Source organism: Aythya fuligula, chromosome 4, assembly GCF_009819795.1.
Source record: "Aythya fuligula isolate bAytFul2 chromosome 4, bAytFul2.pri, whole genome shotgun sequence".
Lineage (NCBI taxonomy): Eukaryota > Metazoa > Chordata > Aves > Anseriformes > Anatidae > Aythya > Aythya fuligula.
The window spans coordinates 51,198,193-51,216,696 of record NC_045562.1 but is presented as its reverse complement, the minus strand read 5'-3'; the positions used below and the strand labels follow the sequence as shown (position 1 = coordinate 51,216,696).

Sequence of the window (18,504 nt, the reverse complement as noted above, 5' to 3'; positions counted from 1 at the left end):
GGACAGGCAGCCCAGGGCAGCGGTCACAGCACTGAGCCTGACAGAGCTCAAGAAGTGTTTGGACAACGCTCTCAAACACAGGGTCTGATTTTTGGGTGGTCCTGTGTGGAACCAGGAGCTGGATTCGATGATCCTTGCGGATCCCTTCCACCAACTCAGGATAATCTACGATTCTGTCGGTAACTGCAGCGGGACCGAACTACTTTTTACTTTATTTATTTATTTTTTTTTTTCGCGAGGGGCGGGCAGGAGGCGGAGGTGTTTTCCATATAGCTTCCTCCACCAGCTATGGGCGCTTCCAGCGGCTCCTGTGGCGGCGGCCATCTTAGGCGCCGGCGGGCGGGACGTGAGGCGGTGCCGGGGCGGGAGGTATCAGGGAGCCGCGGCGCTGAGGAGATCGAGCGGAGGCGGGCCGCCATGGGGGCTGAGGCCGCGCGGTGAGGGGCTGAGCCAGCGGCGGGCGCCATGGCTTTCGGCAGCCGGGCGGCCTCGTGGTGGGCCCGGCTGCTCAGCCCTGGCCCCGGTGTCGCCCCGAGGGGCCCGCCAGCGGGGCTGGCTGCGGGGCTTGCGGCGTGCCGGCGGCCCTACAGCTCCGGCGGCAAGGTGAGTCCCCTCCCGTGGCGGCGGAGTAGCGTGCGCGGGATTTGCTTGGAGCGGGTCCCTGATTTAACGGCCCTGCGTGTAGAAGGCGGTTTTTACAAACAGGTGGTGTCTTCTCGAGTCAGACTTCCCGTTGCAGGAGCCCTACCCCTTCACTCTGGCAGTAGGAGGACTTGGACTTGCAAGCCGAGGCACCTGCAAGTGCTTAAAACATATAACGTGCCTTTATGCTGTGCACTGATGCTAGCATAGGTCTCGAGGCTTTGCTAAAGATCTCCAGACATCTGTTTCTGTCAGGCCTGGAGCTGTAAGCATGGTCTGGGTAAGAGAGATGAGTAAGTGTATCTCTGAAATTAGGGATCAGTTTTTTCAGCAGTTGTTACTAGGGGTCTCCTGGTACCTGATGAAAAAAGGTCTTGCAAAAGCTTTGAAAAGCAAAGCTGCCAGTCTTAAAGGTGTTGTATTACCTGTAATGAGCAGGAGTAACAAAAAAGAAAGTTTTAGTGCTGGACCTCTTCTGTGTGTGAGCCAAGGTAGTCAGGCTTTTTCTAATTTTATTTATTTATTTTTACGTTAGCCAAAGTGCATGTTACCTCTAGCTTCCTTTTCAACGAAGGTGCTTCTTATCATAAGGCTGTCATTGCTATCTGAATTGTCAGGTAATGTCACAGCATTGTTCTGAAGGAGTTTAACAAACTGTTTTAAGTTTTCCAACTTCCTATATTCAAAGGAACATACTACTTTTCATAACACATTTTTGCATACTCTTTGATCAATAAACTAGTAAATCACAGTAATAAATATATGTTTATGTATGACTAAAATGCTAGTATTTTAAACACTGGTGACAATTTAAGGTTTTCCACCTGTGCGTATTCTAGAGAAAAACTACATTTCTTTTAAAGGTTTAGTCATATTGAACATAGAGATTGTATCTGTGGTTTGTGAAAAGAAATTTCTGTTTTTCAGGAAAAAATAGATATGTCAACATATCCTGTGGAAAGCATAAGAAACTTCAGTATTATAGCTCATGTAGACCATGGCAAAAGTACATTAGCAGACAGACTGCTGGAAATTACAGGTAAGTGTTCTAATTTCATCCACACCACCTTCTCTTGATATGTAAATTTCTGTAGCTTTATTACTAAATTTGCTATTACCTTTGTACTTCTTACCAGTAAGTTGCTTGTACTTTCAGGCTGCAAAAGTTGTAGAATTATATATGTGAATATAAAGTACTTCTCCTTCTGGTTGAGACCTAGTTAAAGTAGGGGTTAGAAAGTGTGTAATCTTCTCAAGAAAGGAATGTATTCTGGAAAGAGATTGAAAAGGAGTGTAGTTCCTAGCTTAAGATGGTACTCCTGTCATTCCTGACTGGTCATCCATTAGACCAGTACACAGCAAGTATAGGGCTTACTGCCAGCTTTTGGGATGGACAAAAGGGGACCGATCATGACCTAGGCATTCTGGTTAAATTAGTTTTCAGAAGTGCGATTGAAAGGAGGAACTAACTGTTTTTACTTAATATGTAAGTGTGCTTCCCTCTTGAAAGCAAACTGTAGACAACTGTCTTACATGGTGGAGCAGCTCACTGGTACTGAAGCTGATAATCCTGTATAAGTACAGCTCTGTTTTGATTTAGATTTAGTGTGTAGAATAACTGCTAGTAGTCAAGTGTAAATTTTATGGACTCTCAACTGATTCATAGACTTGCTTTTTCCTCCACCCTAAGTGTTAGTGCAGTTGTGTTGCTTTCTTCTTCAGAGGTATTTATTTTGGCCTCCCCTGAGATACTGTCTTCAGTGTTCTTATTTTTGTGTCGTTATTCAGGGAAGGAAATCTAAATCCCCTTACAAAATGAAAATATGACAGAAGTGCTAAGCGATCTCTATAGATATAACTGACACAGAAACTAAGCTTACCTTGGAGGAGAGAGACAAAGGTTACCTTAGAGGGTGCTTTGAGGTAAGCTATAAAGCAGTTGCTGTGTCTACCAAGAAGAGCCCAATTTACGAGTAGAGCTTTACTTAGTTACTCAGAAAAACCCTTTGGAAGAGTCTTGCTTTTCCTCATTTAAGGAGTAGGTAAAACAAAACCTGGGAGAGAAGCTTTAGATCAAAGTTATTATTTGTTATTACCTTATAAATGTCACTGTGGGCATTTTTACTTCCTATAGAATGCTATAGAATGGAGCTTTGAATTTGGGTCTTCCAGACTCTGTGATAAACCTCCTTTTGCCCTTGAGATGAACACTGTTTGGAGCCATGGAGCTACTATCCAGTGATAAGAGTTAAAGCTTACTTAAACATCAAAATTATTTAGCTACTCCTGAAGATCCAATTTAGACTTAACATACTGTTTTGTATCCTGTTTATTCAGGAAGCTGCAAGTCCCATGTTCTTCTGGTTAGTGGCATTTTCAAGAGTGGATTATTTGCAGAGCCTGTCTCTTAAATGAGGCTAATGAAACTTTTTTCATCTTAGGAACAATTGCTAAAACTGACCGTAATAAACAAGTGCTGGATAAACTGCAAGTGGAACGTGAAAGGGGAATTACAGTTAAAGCACAATCTGCATCTCTCTTCTACAATCATAAAGGAGTAAACTACCTCTTAAATCTTATTGACACACCAGTAAGTTAAGTACAAACAGTGTTTCAATCACACAAAGCTAAATGTCTTTATATTTAAAAATGATCTATCAGACTTCTGGCTTTTTGTGTTTATTCAGTGTTTTCTTTCCCTTTTTTAGCTTTTATTTTTTTGTTATTATTTGTTGAATTGTGTTTTAGATGGACAGATACACAAATTAAACTGTTACAATATATAAGCCTTTGAAAAGGACTCCAGAAATATGTGAAGTAATAAACTTTTTTTTTTCCACAGGGCCATGTAGATTTCAACTATGAAGTATCCCGGTCACTGTCTGCCTGTCAAGGTGTTATACTTGTAGTGGATGCAAATGAGGTAGATTTCTTACTTTTTTTCTGCTTAGAATTTCAGCAGTTTGCTTAAGGAAACCAAAGTTTATTTAAGGAAATTATTTTAAATATGGACATATTCTCACAGTGTTTAGACAGTGCTTACTATGGCATATTTATGATTGTACCATCATTTATGATGGTCAAATGACTGCTCTTTTTTCCTTAATGTGGCGTTATCTGTAAATAATTGCTATCTTTAAAAATGTACTTACACATACATTATTAATTTTTCTGCTTTCAGATAATGAGAAATGATACTTGGGAATTTTCTTTCTCAGCAATATGTATAATGAATTAACCACTTTGCATCGCCCAGGTGAAGGAGTAGGTAGCATATGCCAAAAAAGAATATGCAATATGCTTAAAAAGAAACAGGGAAATTCTGTGTTACAGAATCACAGAATCACAGAATTTCCTAGGTTGGAAGAGACCTCAAGGTCATCGAGTCCAACCTCCAACCTAACGCTAACAGCCCTCCACTAAACCATATCCCTAAGCTCTACATTATATGTGTTATATGTCTCTAATGTATATTTTCTAGGGTATTCAGGCTCAGACGGTGGCAAACTTCTATCTTGCTTTTGAAGCACAACTTGCAATAATTCCTGTCATAAACAAGGTAATACAGTTTTAATTTCATACTAAATAGTTCAGTTGTAATGAATAATGTGTCCTTAAATCGGAGCATGTAATGAAAAAATAACTAGTATGTAATAAGAACTTTTGTATTTGTTGTCTTTGATATTTTACAGTAAATACTGGAAATTTCATTTTTATTTCCTAAAATACATGCAGAAGCATTTTTGTAACCAACAATGAGAAATTGCACAGTTTTTAAACATGGTAGTGAAAAGTTCTTGATACATATCTTTTTCTAAAAACGTTTAGTATTGTGAATACACTTGAAGATTCCTTTGTTTGTATGCTTTGGAACTACATTGCTGGATTGTGCATAAGATGCCATTGCCTGTGTATTTGGCAATTTGTTGTTTTTCAGATTGATTTGAAAAATGCAGACCCTGAAAGAGTTGAAAAACAAATTGAGAAACTGTTCGATATCCCTGTTAATGAATGTATAAGGGTAAGATCTCTTAAAGGTTTATAGTATAGTTGCTAGTATACCTGTATCTACTTCCTAGCTAAGGAAAGTTGTGTACGCACAAGTAATTCAACAGGCTGTCATCTGTCTACATGTATTTATCTGATTCATTACAGGCATTTATAATCAAGTAAGCATTTCATAGTAATAGCATCCTGTGCTTCACGTTGCTGGTATGGGTAGTATTGTCTATGACCAGCAAAACTATCTTAAGTAAAGACAATGCTTTTAATGGATACTGAATAAGTGAAAAACACATTTCTGATAAAATTACTGTTGGGTTTGTTTTAGATTTCTGCTAAACAAGGGACAAACATTGAAAAAGTTCTTGAAAAGGTCATTGAGAAGATTCCACCGTAAGTTACAATACCTTGTAAGGTTATCTAGGGAACCACGAGTTGTATTTATACAGTATATTGGCAGTAGCTTTACACTTACTATTAACTTATAATCAGGTCTATATTTTATAAAGAGGTGGTAGGGGGAAAATCTAATTTTTGAGCTAGAAATCTAATTTTTGAACGGTAAATCAGAAAAAATGGCACTTTACATTTAAGATACCTTTTAAAAAATGAATGTGTGTATCTATGGTGAAGTTTTTAAAGTAATAATGGATGTCAGCAGGGAAGACCTCTTTTCTTAAGAGGCAGGGGAGGGAAATGAATTCAATTCATAACGAAAGTTGAGAGGAAAGCCACTAAAGATGTTTTCATTGAATATATAGCTTCCATTTAAAGACATTGATTTCTCCCCTGAAGCTCAGTATTTGAGGGTATATTATTTCTTTTGAATGTTATGGTGTTAGTGATAAAGGCAATTTAAGAGTTTAGTGTTTCATATCCTGAACTCAATATTTAAAGTTAAGTTTCATTTTAAAGTTAAGTTTCATTTACTTTATCTAGGAATTTGATGACAAAACTTCTGAATTACAGTTAAGTTTCAAACCAGCATTTTGCTTTTTTCTATTACTTAATATGAGAACTACAATTATTAGCTAATTATCGTTTAAAAGAAATCACAATGAAATCCAAGCTTAAGCTTCCATGAAAGATAACAAAGTGTTGATGGACTTTTTTTTTTTTTTTTTTAAGTCTGATCGTTGGAATATAACAGATCTTGTTTCTAAATAATAAAATATTTTATGCATCAGTTCCATTTGTTGTGAAATGGGAATGATGGGTATGTGTTTGGTTCTCTTCTATTTATACTACTACTGCACACAGGAAAAACTAAATGTAAAGACCTGCTGCATAATACATAATGAAACAGTGAAATGAGGTCTGGTATGTGTTTGTTTACTGAAAATTACTCCATAGTTTAGCTATATTAACATGGATGCTTTTGGAGTGGGGGTGCTATTTCATTTCATATTGAATGATAAATCTAACTGTATTGTTTTAAATCTTTTGTGGCAGACCCAGTTTTAATACTACTGATCCATTGAAAGCTTTAGTATTCGACTCCACCTTTGATCATTACCGAGGTGTCATAGCTAACATTGCACTCTTTGGCGGGGAGATTGAGAAAGGGCATAAAATTGTTTCTGCACACACAAAGAAAAGATACGAAGTTAATGAAGTAGGAATTCTGACTCCAAACGAACAGCCAACAGATAAACTGTAAGTAAAAATTTCTTTCAATTGAAAAAATCATAAATTGATGTAAGATGCAAAATCCTGCATTTCTGTTCTGTTTTTGAATAGTGAGGCTGGGTTTTCTGCTTTTTATTCCTTTTTTTTTTTAATTTTTTCTTACTGTTTACAATTGAATGCTAAATGTCAGTCTTTTTCATTGTGGGTGTGCTGACACAACCTTTAAAGGACTGTTTTTCAGGCACTACCAGGGGGAGGGAGCCATTGTATGTACCTGTACATGTACCTTTACATGTACCTGCAGTACATGTAAAATCTGGACAGCTAGTTCTTTTTAAAACTAGCATTTGATACTCTTATTTAGCTGTCCAGTTTATTTCTAGAAACTATCTTGTTTGAGAGTAGAAGGGAATGGGACTTCATCTTAGTAATTACTGCAGCATATTTTGAGGGTGGAAAACTTTAAATCCATGAATGCAACACCTTCCAGAAACTGGCTCTTCATGGCAGCAGTGGGAAGAAAATCAGGCACTTCAGAATTAGTGGAGAAGCCTTATCAGTTTCTCCAAGTACACATTGACTTTCTTGGGGGATTCTCGAGTGAGAGACTATGTTACTATGTATGGCGGGTTGAACCCAGCCAGCAATTAAACACTCAATCAGCCACTTGCTTACTTCCCCAACACCAGCAGGGCATGGAAGAGAATCAGAAGTGAAAATGAGGGAAAACTCATTGGCTGACATAAAGACAATAAGTGAAAGGGAAGGTGGTGGTGGGGAAAGTAACATAAAATCAGTCATTACCACCACCCACAAGCAGCCTGACAATCCAGCTAGTCAGTGAGTGGCCACCTTGAAAAGATCATGCAATTTGTTTTTTCTTAGTAAGCATGGCATTATGTGGCATGGAATATCCCTTTGGGCAGTTTGGCTGCCTTGGCTGTGACACCTGCCAGCCTCTCACCCACCTGCTAGCCTGGAAGGGTCAGAGTGAGAATTGGGGCGGGGGGGGTGAGAAGACTTATGTTACCAGCACCATTTTTGTCATGAACCCAAACCATGGCACCGTATGGGACTGCTGTTAGGATGGAGTTAATTTTCTTATCAAAAACAATTCTGTTTTTTTATCTGCCATGGGTTCCTCAACATAGTAGCGTACTGATGGAGGGTGTTTGTCTTTGTTTTAGTGTATGAGAGTTGCTGTGGTGGCAGCTAAGAACTGTTCTGCCTTCTGCATCTTAGATCCTTGACTAGCTCTAGCTTTCAAATTGGGAATAGCACATAATTCAAAGTCCAGAAGTAAATGTGCTGTTTAATTGTAACATAAGTACATCTACTTGAATCAACACGTGGTTCATCCCCTGAGATGAAGTTCACAACTCAGATCAGAAACAGCATAAATGTGGTTTTGGACTCTGCATGGGGGGTGATTTATTTGAATACCTGACTGGACTGGGGAAAAATAGTGGAAATAGTGATAATGCAAAGAAGCACGTCCATATAATCCCAATTTTATTCAGATATGCAGGACAGGTGGGCTACCTGATTGCTGGAATGAAAGAAGTAACAGAAGCCCAAATAGGAGACACACTGTTTATGCATAAACAGCCAGTGGAGCCTTTGCCTGGCTTTAAGTCAGCGAAGCCAATGGTTTTTGCAGGTGAGGAGTAAACTAATTAAAGGGAAACCATTTTTTTTCCAGCAGCAAGAGCAGGAGAGCTGTTAAGGCTTCTAAAAGCTATTAGAGCTTCTAATGTCTGCATATATTAAGTGTTATAAGGATTAGAATTGTAGCAAAATTAAGCTGCAGAGGCACACACCATTTATATAGCTTTGTGTAATTTCCCCTTGTGTAATTTTGCCTGTTTGTGATTTAACAGGTAAGATTAATAATAATTGCAGGCTGGTTTTAGATGAATACGAGACTAATGTGTAATTTTAGCCATGGTTATTGCTTCTAATGTCAGTAGTTTTTGTAGCTGGAAAAGGATTAACACTTCGAAAAATTAATTCCGTTTTCTTGGAATAGACTTTTTCGTCTTGATAATAATTAATTTCTGTATACTTACTATGGAATCTCTATTTCTTTAAAGAAATGAGCAACTTTTTCATTTTTGTTAAATGTGGTAAAGTACCAAAGCTAATATTCAAGGTAATTAAAAAATATTTGACTTGCTAAGGTCAGTCAGTTCTACTGAGTTGTTGCTGCCACCTTCAGTAACTACTACATATGCTGTGTGTGTATATAGAAGGGAAAAGTGTAATCCTGTAAATAATGTGTTTTTTCGTGTGTACATGTGTTGCATCCTGATGAAGAGGAATCTACATCATGTGAACACATGATGTGAAAAGTGGAACCTAGTTCAAGCAGCAGTTATACAGGCAACTGCTTTTATTCATTTAAAAAATTACATGTTGAAGGGACATCCCTGAGATATGTCTGCTCATTTACTTATGCAGAAGCTGTTTGTTTACATTGTAGGTCTGCACAAAATTGAACTCAGTTCTGCATCTTTCACAGCTGTGAAGGATTAGATGATTATTCTACTATTAGATGATTATTCTACTGTTATGGTTTGAATGTTAATTTCTGTTTCTCCAAGGTGATCTAAAACTTTCTTCTGAAGACTTTTTAAAGTACAATAGCATAATATTTTTCAGAATAAAAAAAAAAAAAGTTAAATTTCTAGTTAGAACAAAGTAAGTTATTCCTGATTTTATTATTGTGTTCATAGTAAGAGGCATATTTGAAAGGTACACACTACAAGTGTGACTAAGTAAAGATAAAGCTCTCCATCACAGCACTTGTGTCTAATATGTTTTGACAGGAATGTATCCTGTAGATCAAACAGAATATAATAATCTAAAGAGTGCTTTGGAAAGGCTGACATTGAATGATTCCAGTGTGACAGTTCATCGTGACAGTAGCCTTGCCTTAGGAGCTGGATGGAGGTGAGGCTTTTATACTCTTTTCATTTTTGGAACTGTTCACAAATTGAGAATGCAGATTTAAGTCAACTGAAAATTGAACTAAAATGAATTCAAAATCATAGAATGGTTTGAGTTGGAAGGAACCTTAAAGACCATCCAATTCCAGCCCCACTGCCATGGGCAGGGACACTTCCCACCAGACCAGGTTTACCCATAGCCCCATCCAGCCTGGCTTTGAACACATCCAGGCATGGGGTACCCACAGCTTCTCTGGGCAACCTGTTTCAGTACCTCACTACCCTCAGAGTAAAGAACTGCCTCCTTGTAAAAGATTAGAAGCTTTAATTCAGTTTAATGATAGGTAAAGATCAAAAGTTTTTCTAATGTTCTGTATTCACATGGAGTATGTAATTTGTTGTGATACTGTTTGTTTTCAGAGACTGTGTTCATTTTTAGGACTTCTATTTAATCTCTTAAATGTTCTTTCCTGTGCCTGACGTTGCCAAACTATCTGTGTAAACATATCAGAGGGAAGAAAAAAAGCACTCTGAAATTTCAGGTGATAAAGAAATACTTAGACTGACAAGACTTCTTTTTTTCCCTAGATTAGGTTTTCTTGGTCTTTTACATATGGAAGTTTTTAATCAACGTTTGGAGCAAGAATATAATATGTCTGTTATTTTGACTGCACCTACTGTTCCATATAAAGCTGTTCTTTCTTCAGCAAAGTTGATAAAGGTAAACAGCAGCTTAAAAGCCTCCTAATAAGCATGTACACTTTCTTACATAGACTAGTACTTTATTTTATGGTAAACATTAAAAACATAGATGTTTAATGGTTTTCTTAAGACTGTTAAGTTAAAATAGGTTTTAACTTTTTTCTCTTTGCACTTGAAGTGCTCACCTGTGCACCTGTATTTGAAGACAGAGGACACAACATACAATATACCTTATATATGACACTATATACAATGCAACATTTCCTGCTATATTGTTTTGAGTGCATACTGACTGGGCTGAGTTTAAAGCAGGGAAAATAATCTTGAGACTTCACCAGTCAGAAGATGTTAACGTTTTTAGGAATAGCTTGTAACACTACTGCAGATTGGCAGCAGGAACTGATGAGTCAGTTTTTTTTATCAGAGTGATACAGCTATATGCAAAGCTCATTGAACAGATTGCAGTGAAAATTCCCATGTTTGAGGCAGACAAAGCTGGACTTCAGAACATCTGTTGACAGAGTAAACTGCAAATAGGCTAACTCCTTAATATTCAACGTTCTTCTAAACAGTATAGAAAATCTGTGAATTCTGAACTTGAATGAGAAACCTTGCAGATACAGTAACCTCTGAGACGTAGAACTTTTCTGCAGTTATTTTGAGCTTTTTTTCCCTTAGGAAGTGTAGCAGCTATGAATTAAGCAGTTGACACCTCTGTTGCATAGGTGATTCTTGGTTGCTGGTATGGGACACTGGAATGAAGTTTTCAAACAGTGCAGAATGTTGGGTCCTTGTTCAAAAACACTGTCTTCCTGAGGAAAGTGATATAATCACTTGCTTTGTTGTGCAGGTGGGTTATACACATACAAATAAGAAACACAACCTTCCTTTTGTCCATATTTCAGAAGGATAACTCCTGTTCGTAAAGGGATGTTGAACTGGAAAAGCTAGATAATGAAAACACCTGCACAGGAGTCAAAAACCTAAGTTCTAAGCCCACTGTTTAAGTTCTAAGCCTATTTTTTGTGAATACCACTGGCTAGCTCTGAGCACTTCTGTTTAAAAAAAAAAATAAAAAAAAAAAATGGATAAAATGCTTAGTTGGCTATCCTAATGAACAGTAATTTATATCATTTTTCCCAAAAACACTTTCAGGAACCAGATATAGAGAAGAGTATTCAGTTCTTCCAACTTTGCTTGAGGGATACAGAGGCGAGAGTGTTATACTGTCAAGATTCAAACTTATTACAGTTGTTCTCAAAGCTCAGAAGTGAAAAAATGTTATTTAATAGTAAATCCAACATGGAAACATTAAATTCTAATAATCTCCAAACAAGTTAATCTTCAGTCGTTTGAGTCTGAACTCTACGTATACTTGTGTTTAAAACAGAATAATAGTTTCTAGGCTAATTAAATTTATTATTATAATATTAACACTGTATTTTCTCTTAAGCTATTCCTGCAAAGTTATTACATGGACCAACTTCCTTATACTGCATGGGATTCTAAGCTTTTAGTGTCAAAAATTTTGATGCTAGTAGCTGAAGAGATTGAGAATAATGATTTCATGTTTAGGGCAGTGGGGGAACTTACCAATGGACAATAAATAAGAGATATCAGTGAAGGACAACCAAAAATGCTGGACAACAGCTGCCTCATTGATGACTTCCCAGCCATAACATTTATATGTAGCTCCGTATAAAATATTGTACTTTTGATCCATACAGACTCCAGTTACCACTGTACATAATAAGTTGTGCTATTTACATAGCTAAAACTGGAAAGGTGCCCTATTTTTTAAGGACAATTAAATTAATGCGTGAAACTAACCTTTTGAAATTGATACAGAACTTAAAAAAAGAGGAAATGGAATATCGTGTTTTGTTCTTGTAGTCTTCATTTTCACTGATTTCAGAGAAAACAGTTTTTCTGGTTCATTATGCAACTGATGATCTAGGTGACATGTTTAAAGATATGCTAATCCAGGAACTGCTGTATGTGATGTAGAAGTCTCTTTTTAAAGTTGTGCTTTGTGTGAATTTGGGTTCCGTAATTCACAGTTGTCCCCAAATAATTGAAACACTTCTTAGCCTTTTCCAGTGCTGTATTTGTCTCGTTTCCTAAGCATGTAATTCACTCTGCTTGTGAAATAACAGTATCGGTTGCTTTTTGTTTGTCTGTTTTTCAGGAGTATGGTAAAGCAGAGATTACCATTATCAACCCTGCTCAGTTTCCCGATAAACTTTCAGTATCTGAATATTTGGAGCCAACTGTTCTTGGTACTATTGTAACACCTCAAGAATATATTGGGAAAATAATTGTTTTGTGTCAGGTTGGTATACGGTTTTAGTTTTGTCATAGGCATTTTTAAAATCTTCATATCATACTTTAAAAAAGTGAAGATTCTAGATGTCACTGTTATCTAATATATTGCTATCTTTGACAGTAATTACTAAATTATTTTGACGGAAAATATTTTAAACTGTATCTTACACTGTGTAAAATTACTTGTATGGAATCCCTGTACTGAAAGTTCAAGCTCGATGATAATCAGGTACCTGCTTGAGCACTGTGTAATAGAAAAGTTCATAGCTAGTTTTCTTTTTCTGAAAGAATGGAATCTGCAGCAGGAGAGTAAGATCTTAGGTCTTTTAGAAGTAAATTAATGAAGTAAGATACTTGTCAACCCTTACTGAGGCTTCATATTGCTTTACAGTGCTTCTCTGGAGAGTACAGTTACAATAGTGATGGTAAAATGCATTTCCCAAACTGCATTTGAAATATTTTTAGTTAAAACTATTTCAACTACTAGGTCTATTGTCTTTTTATAATTTGTTCACAGTATTTTTATTAACTTCTAACATATTAAGATACAATTATACTGTTTTGTATTATATATATTAGCACAGAGAATTATATGATCTATCGAAAGGAATTCATAAAATATTTTTAAGAACAGATAGTTGTTCATTTTAATCTGCTCTGCATTTATTTGTAGAAAATGTTTCAAGGTCACCTGAAATATTTTTTTATTGTCTAGGACCGTAGAGCAGTCCAGAAAGATATGCTGTACATTGATGAACACAGGGTTATGCTAAAATACCTTTTTCCACTGAATGAAATTGTGGTGGATTTTTATGATGCTCTTAAGTCTCTGTCTTCTGGTTATGCAAGGTAACTATATTCTTTCCGTCTTCCTTTTCCCTCTGCCCTGGACCATGAGGAGGAAGTGGAAAAAAGAAAACATGGAAGGGCATAAAAAAGAATATTCCTTTGTTAGTGCTGCAAATCTAGTTCTACTTCAACCCTAATATGTTAGATTCAATGTGAAGAAGAGTGGAAATAAATCTGAAAAACAATTAATATGCATTACTACCTAATAATCGTTTGCATTTGTGATACTTATTTATCCAGTATGACTTACAGAATGTCACTCACTTCTACATGGGTCTTTCTCATCTGTAATGACAGAGTGGGGCTCCAGCCCTTGATCATCTTTGTGGCCCTCTTCTGGACCTGCTCTGTTCTGCATCCTTCTCATGCTGGAGACACGGTACTCCAAGTGGGGCCTCACAAGGACAGTGTAGAGGGGGACAATTTCCCTTCTTTCAGAGGGAAATGTAGTTTTCAGAGATTATGATAATATGGGTCATATAAACAGTGTATCAAAGGAGAGGGGTAAGAAGAAGAAAACAGTCTAACGTTAGCGTTTGAATCATTTGACATCTACAATACTCAGTGTTTAGAGGCTGTATTGAAGGGTTTTGTTGACTGGAGTTTTAAGGAATTTCCAACTGACACTTCCAAGTGTTTGAATATATTCTTGAAGAGATTGCAATAAGCGTGTGGATATTTGATTGATTTGCCTTGGTTAGTAGCTGGAAGGTAAGATGTTGTCCTCTGCTGCCTTGGAGACGAGATTTATCTGTGCTGAAGTCTGAGTTGTTTTGGATAACAGTGACCTACTGTGAGACTATTAAACATCATGCTCAAGTGTTGCATTAAGAATTGTTTATAAAAGTTAAAATTTAATGAACAAAGAATGCAGAATATATTTTTTACAAAACCATCACTAATGTTTAAGTTACTTTTTGTTTAGTTTTGATTATGAAGATGCAGGATACCAGGCAGCAGACCTTATCAAAATGGATATTCTTCTAAATGGAAATCCAGTTGAAGAACTGGCAACTATCATACACTGGTAGGTTGACTGGATTCTCTATTCTAAAGAACTAAGACTTCTTATTAATACACAATGAAAACATGTATTACTAATATATGATAAATGCTTGCTAAAATGATTCAGTTTACATAAGTGTCTCAGGAGTGAGTTCCTTGCTTTGTTTTCTTCTCACAATGTTAGTTCTCCTTTCTGTAACTTCTCAGGATTATTGGAAAGGGATGGTGATCAACTTTCTTGTTTTTTGTCCTCCTTCAAATGCTGTCTTGTAATTCTCTAGACTTCTTGTCATTTTTCTCTTTCCAAAATCTTATGTATATGCATAAGCTAAATATGGTTGGATAACTTTGATTAGCAGGTAGCTATAGTACGTTAAAACACCACCCAACTTTCATTGTAATAAGATATTTCTAAAATGTAGGTATGAAAGGTCAAATGATCTACTTATTACAGAAACAGTAAATAAAATTTCCCCTTGAAATTCCCCTCTAGTTCAAAATAGCATTTTAAAGCTGTGAAATTTTTCAGTACAGCTTCAGTGTGATAGATGATTGGGATATTTATTACAAATATTTTAAACTTACATGTTGAAAGTTTTCTGTAATTGGTGACATACAGAGACAACTCATTAGAAGTAAATTTGTTATCTGGTCGGTTTAACTTAGAAGATAAAATGAAAGCCTTTGTTATAACTCTTTTCTCAAACACTTTGTTCTACGGATATATTTGAGGAGTTACTGACTTTATGAAAACTTTCTGCTTCAGTGATAAAGCTTACGCTACTGGTAAATTCTTGTGCGAACGTTTAAAGGATGCTATACCTAGACAATTGTTTGAAATAGCCATTCAGGCTGCTATTGGCAAGAAAATAATTGCAAGAGAAACGTAAGTGAAACCATTGTTTTACTTTTTTTAAAGCTATTTAAAACTTGAACTTTTAATGTCCTGCCTAGTTTTACATATTAAAGTACTTTTTTTTTTTTTTTTTACTGTAGAATCGTATTTTCCTTGTATGTGCTACCAGACCTCTTGGGGAAAAAATAAATCATACTTTTGAGCTGTCACTATGAATAAGAACTTAAATATTTTCACTTAAATGTATACAATCTTATTTTAAATTGCCTGTGGTCAGCACTTAATGGCCAAAGTATAACTTGCCACATGTGTCTACTTCCTCTCTGGCAGTGGAAAAAGATTGAGTGTTGAAAAAGATTATCTGCCTTTGGAATAATGGATTTTCTGCTTGAGTCAGCAAAATGAAGAACTGAACTGTGCTGTTGCAAAGGAAATGTCTTGCAAGCTGAGCACATACAGTTATTTCTAAACAGCACTCGCTTTTAGAACAAACTGTTTACTTCATTGTTGCTTCATGTCACGTTTTTGCTGTTGATGTCTAAATTAAATTTAAATTGTGCTTAAAAAAAAAAAATAAAAGTGGGGATCCAAGCAGAGATGCTGTAAGAACTCATGTGCTACATGTGCATGTAGGAAACCTGAATGTTAAAGAGTTATAGCAGAAGTCCTAAATAAACATAAATTTAAATTTTACATACGTGTTATGTACCTGAAGGAAAATTTCTCAAATTGAGAAATGTGAATTTAAATCTTGTTTAAAGCTTCATTTTCTGTATACAAAATATGGAAATGGTTCTGGTGCTTTTTAAAAATCTAGCAAAAAAGCAATGCTCAGCGTTTTGACAACTCACTCTTTAGCTTTACCGGAGATGCTCTACTCTGTTAATGTATGTATGGTATTCTGTTTTACAGACTGAAAGCTTACAGGAAAAATGTTGTGGCAAAATGTGTAAGTTTTTTATTTTTGTTTTTTATTATTTCTAATATATGTAAACCCAAGAGTCTTGCTAAGATGGGCTGTATATTCCCTTACAAAACCCCACAAAGACATGTTCTGCTTGCGTTCCAAATAGAATATTGACAGACACTTTTTTAAAATTTTACTTCTAACTTCGTGTAACATCTAGTTGCTTCCAGTAAAAGTGGGGATCAGAAGGAGTAATTGGCCTTTTCAAAGTTTCCTAGTGTCTGTGTTCACTCCTGTCTCCTCAACATCTTACTAATAGTAGTAGACGCATAATGTCTAACTTCACACATTTCCTAACTAGTTTTTTTCAGATGATTAATGTAATTATAATGAAGTGCTGCTTCCTTAGAGACTGGTTGCAACAAAACTTCTGTGTAGGTTTTTAGTAAGAAATCATAATGCTGACAAGACTGGACAAAACTATAGGGGAAAAAAAAACATGATGCCTCAATTATCTTGTCCTCAGGTCTCAAGCTAACGTGTTAAAGATTAAGCGACTGTCCCTTTCTCACAACTGTTAAGAGTTCTGACAACTGATGTTGGATGGTGTTTAACATTGTATAAGGGTTCAGTTAATTTATCTGGATGTAAGTGGTAGTCAAGATGCCCAGTGTATTAGAGCCAGCATCCTACTGCTGTTCCAAAAATATCTGGATACCTTATTAGGTACAACCATAGTTGTATGTAATGTCAGCCAGGCTTATGTGATTAAAAACATGTATATAGCTGAATTTACCTGTAATTGTCCAAATGAAAGTGTTCAGTTGCTCTTATTCTTTGTAACTAGTGTTTTTTTGTGATAACTTTGCAGTATAAAATATTTTGTAATATAACAAGGCTTTCTGAGTATTGGTTAAGCCCTTGAGTTTAGTGTTACTGTGGTATACTGTAGTTGCATTTAAGCTTAATAAAATATTTTTCCTTTTCTTAGTATGGTGGAGACATTACAAGACGAATGAAGCTTTTAAAACGGCAGGCAGAAGGGAAGAAGTTGATGAGAAAAATTGGCAATGTGGAAGTACCAAGAGATGCCTTTATACGTGTTTTAAAGAGACAGCCTGACAAATAGATCACTGCCATGCAGCTGATTATCTTCTTACAGACAGTAGCATACTTGAATTAATGTATACTTTATAACAGAGAGAGATTAATTTATAATTTTCTTAAAATGATGTAAATGTAAAATATGTGGGAATATAAGCTTTGTACTTATCCAGACTGTTGCAGATTATCATGAAGTTAGTTATTTCATTTTATTTCACTGAATTTAAAAGTTATCATTGTACTTTCACCCAAGTTTGATATTCTTAACACTTGCAAGCCTTTGTATGACAGAACAGGAAAAATCTGGCAGAAAATTATCCCTACCTTTAAATTATTTCAAATACTTTATTAAAACAGTTGTTGCCACAAAAATGTTACTTCCTTTTTTATTTGCTGAAGTTGCTCTTTTCAGGAAATCATAGCAGGAAAAGCTATACTCCTAGCTTTTTCCTACAACTATGAGTGATTCAGGCTATAACGACTTCCTTCTGGACATATCCTAACAACATATTAATGCTAGTGCACTGTCAATATGCAATTTATGTTCTTCATGTTAAAGTTTGAGTTCTTACTTATAAAAACTAGTTAAATGCATTTATTTTTCTGTTGCTTTTGGTAATGTACACCAAGCAATCAGAGACAGAAGTTAATGACCATGCTCTATACAGTGTTTACAGCTACTTGCCTACCTCCCAAAGGATTCAAGGCTTTGCCATTCATCGATATTCAGGACTGAAGTGGGGCTGTGGAGTTCTCTATCTAGAATTCCATAGCTTACTTAATTTGTTTTACCTTCTATATATATATAGCATATACTGGACATGCCAGTCCACAGGGGTTTCTGAAAGACAGGTCGTGCCTGACTAACCTGATCTTCTATGACAGAATAACCTCTTTGGAGGATCAGGAACAGGCTGTGGATGTTGTTTACTGATACTGTTTCCCACAGCCTTCTCCAAGAGAACGTGGCTGTTCAGGGTGTGGGTGTACTTTTTCGGTAGGTAAAAATGTGGCTGGTGGTTTACATACACACACAATACACCAAAAAAAGAATTCAAGTAGAAATCTGGTCAAAACACTAATTTCGTATTTACTTGGTATTAAATATATACCTACATGGTATAAGCATATAACAAATATTTCATTTAACTTTTTGAGAGTGGTAAAGTCTTTCATAGTTAAAGCTGAAAATGTATGTGATAGCTTAAGATCTGTTTAAAGGAAGTTTGTTAGTAATTAAGAAAGATTTTGCTCTTCAGTAAGTATGTTGTAGGGCATCACCTTTTCTTATTTTTTACATTAAGCACAAACGGGCAGCAGGACGCAGAACAACAACCAAAATTGTGAACTTCAAGAATTTTCTTGTTCATCTAGATGTATTTATCTACCACTGGGGATCCAAAACAAACGACCCAAAAAAGAAACTACATTAAGTTCTTAACCTCTTTCTTATATGGAAGGAGATACATACTTAACCTCTCCATTAAATTTTGAAGTACTTGCACATTTCAGAATTTACATTAGAAACAAGACAA

General features: G+C 36.1%; 1 protein-coding gene across 1 annotated transcript; it reads left to right on the top strand.

Moving 5' to 3' along the window:
• The first annotated feature begins 378 nt into the window (after positions 1 to 378).
• Positions 379 to 17,405, top strand: GUF1 (GUF1 homolog, GTPase). Its single transcript, XM_032185959.1, has 17 exons — positions 379 to 603; positions 1,570 to 1,681; positions 3,084 to 3,232; positions 3,485 to 3,565; positions 4,124 to 4,201; positions 4,580 to 4,663; positions 4,973 to 5,037; positions 6,097 to 6,300; positions 7,794 to 7,933; positions 9,102 to 9,225; positions 9,810 to 9,942; positions 12,112 to 12,255; positions 12,964 to 13,097; positions 14,023 to 14,124; positions 14,869 to 14,988; positions 15,871 to 15,907; positions 16,857 to 17,405. Exons 1-17 carry the CDS (start codon positions 466 to 468, stop codon positions 16,992 to 16,994), a joined length of 1,983 nt encoding a protein of 660 aa, XP_032041850.1. The 5' UTR covers positions 379 to 465; the 3' UTR covers positions 16,995 to 17,405.
• The last annotated feature ends 1,099 nt before the right edge of the window (positions 17,406 to 18,504 follow it).

Bases quoted from the DNA above. Each gene is read 5' to 3' on its own strand.
- GUF1 (XM_032185959.1), top strand. From the start codon at position 466: ATGGCTTTCGGCAGCCGGGCGGCCTCGTGGTGGGCCCGGCTGCTCAGC. The intron at 5,038-6,096 runs GTAAGTTACAAT...CTTTTGTGGCAG, and splicing joins GTCATTGAGAAGATTCCACC to ACCCAGTTTTAATACTACTG. The intron at 9,226-9,809 runs GTGAGGCTTTTA...TTTTTTCCCTAG, and splicing joins GCCTTAGGAGCTGGATGGAG to ATTAGGTTTTCTTGGTCTTT.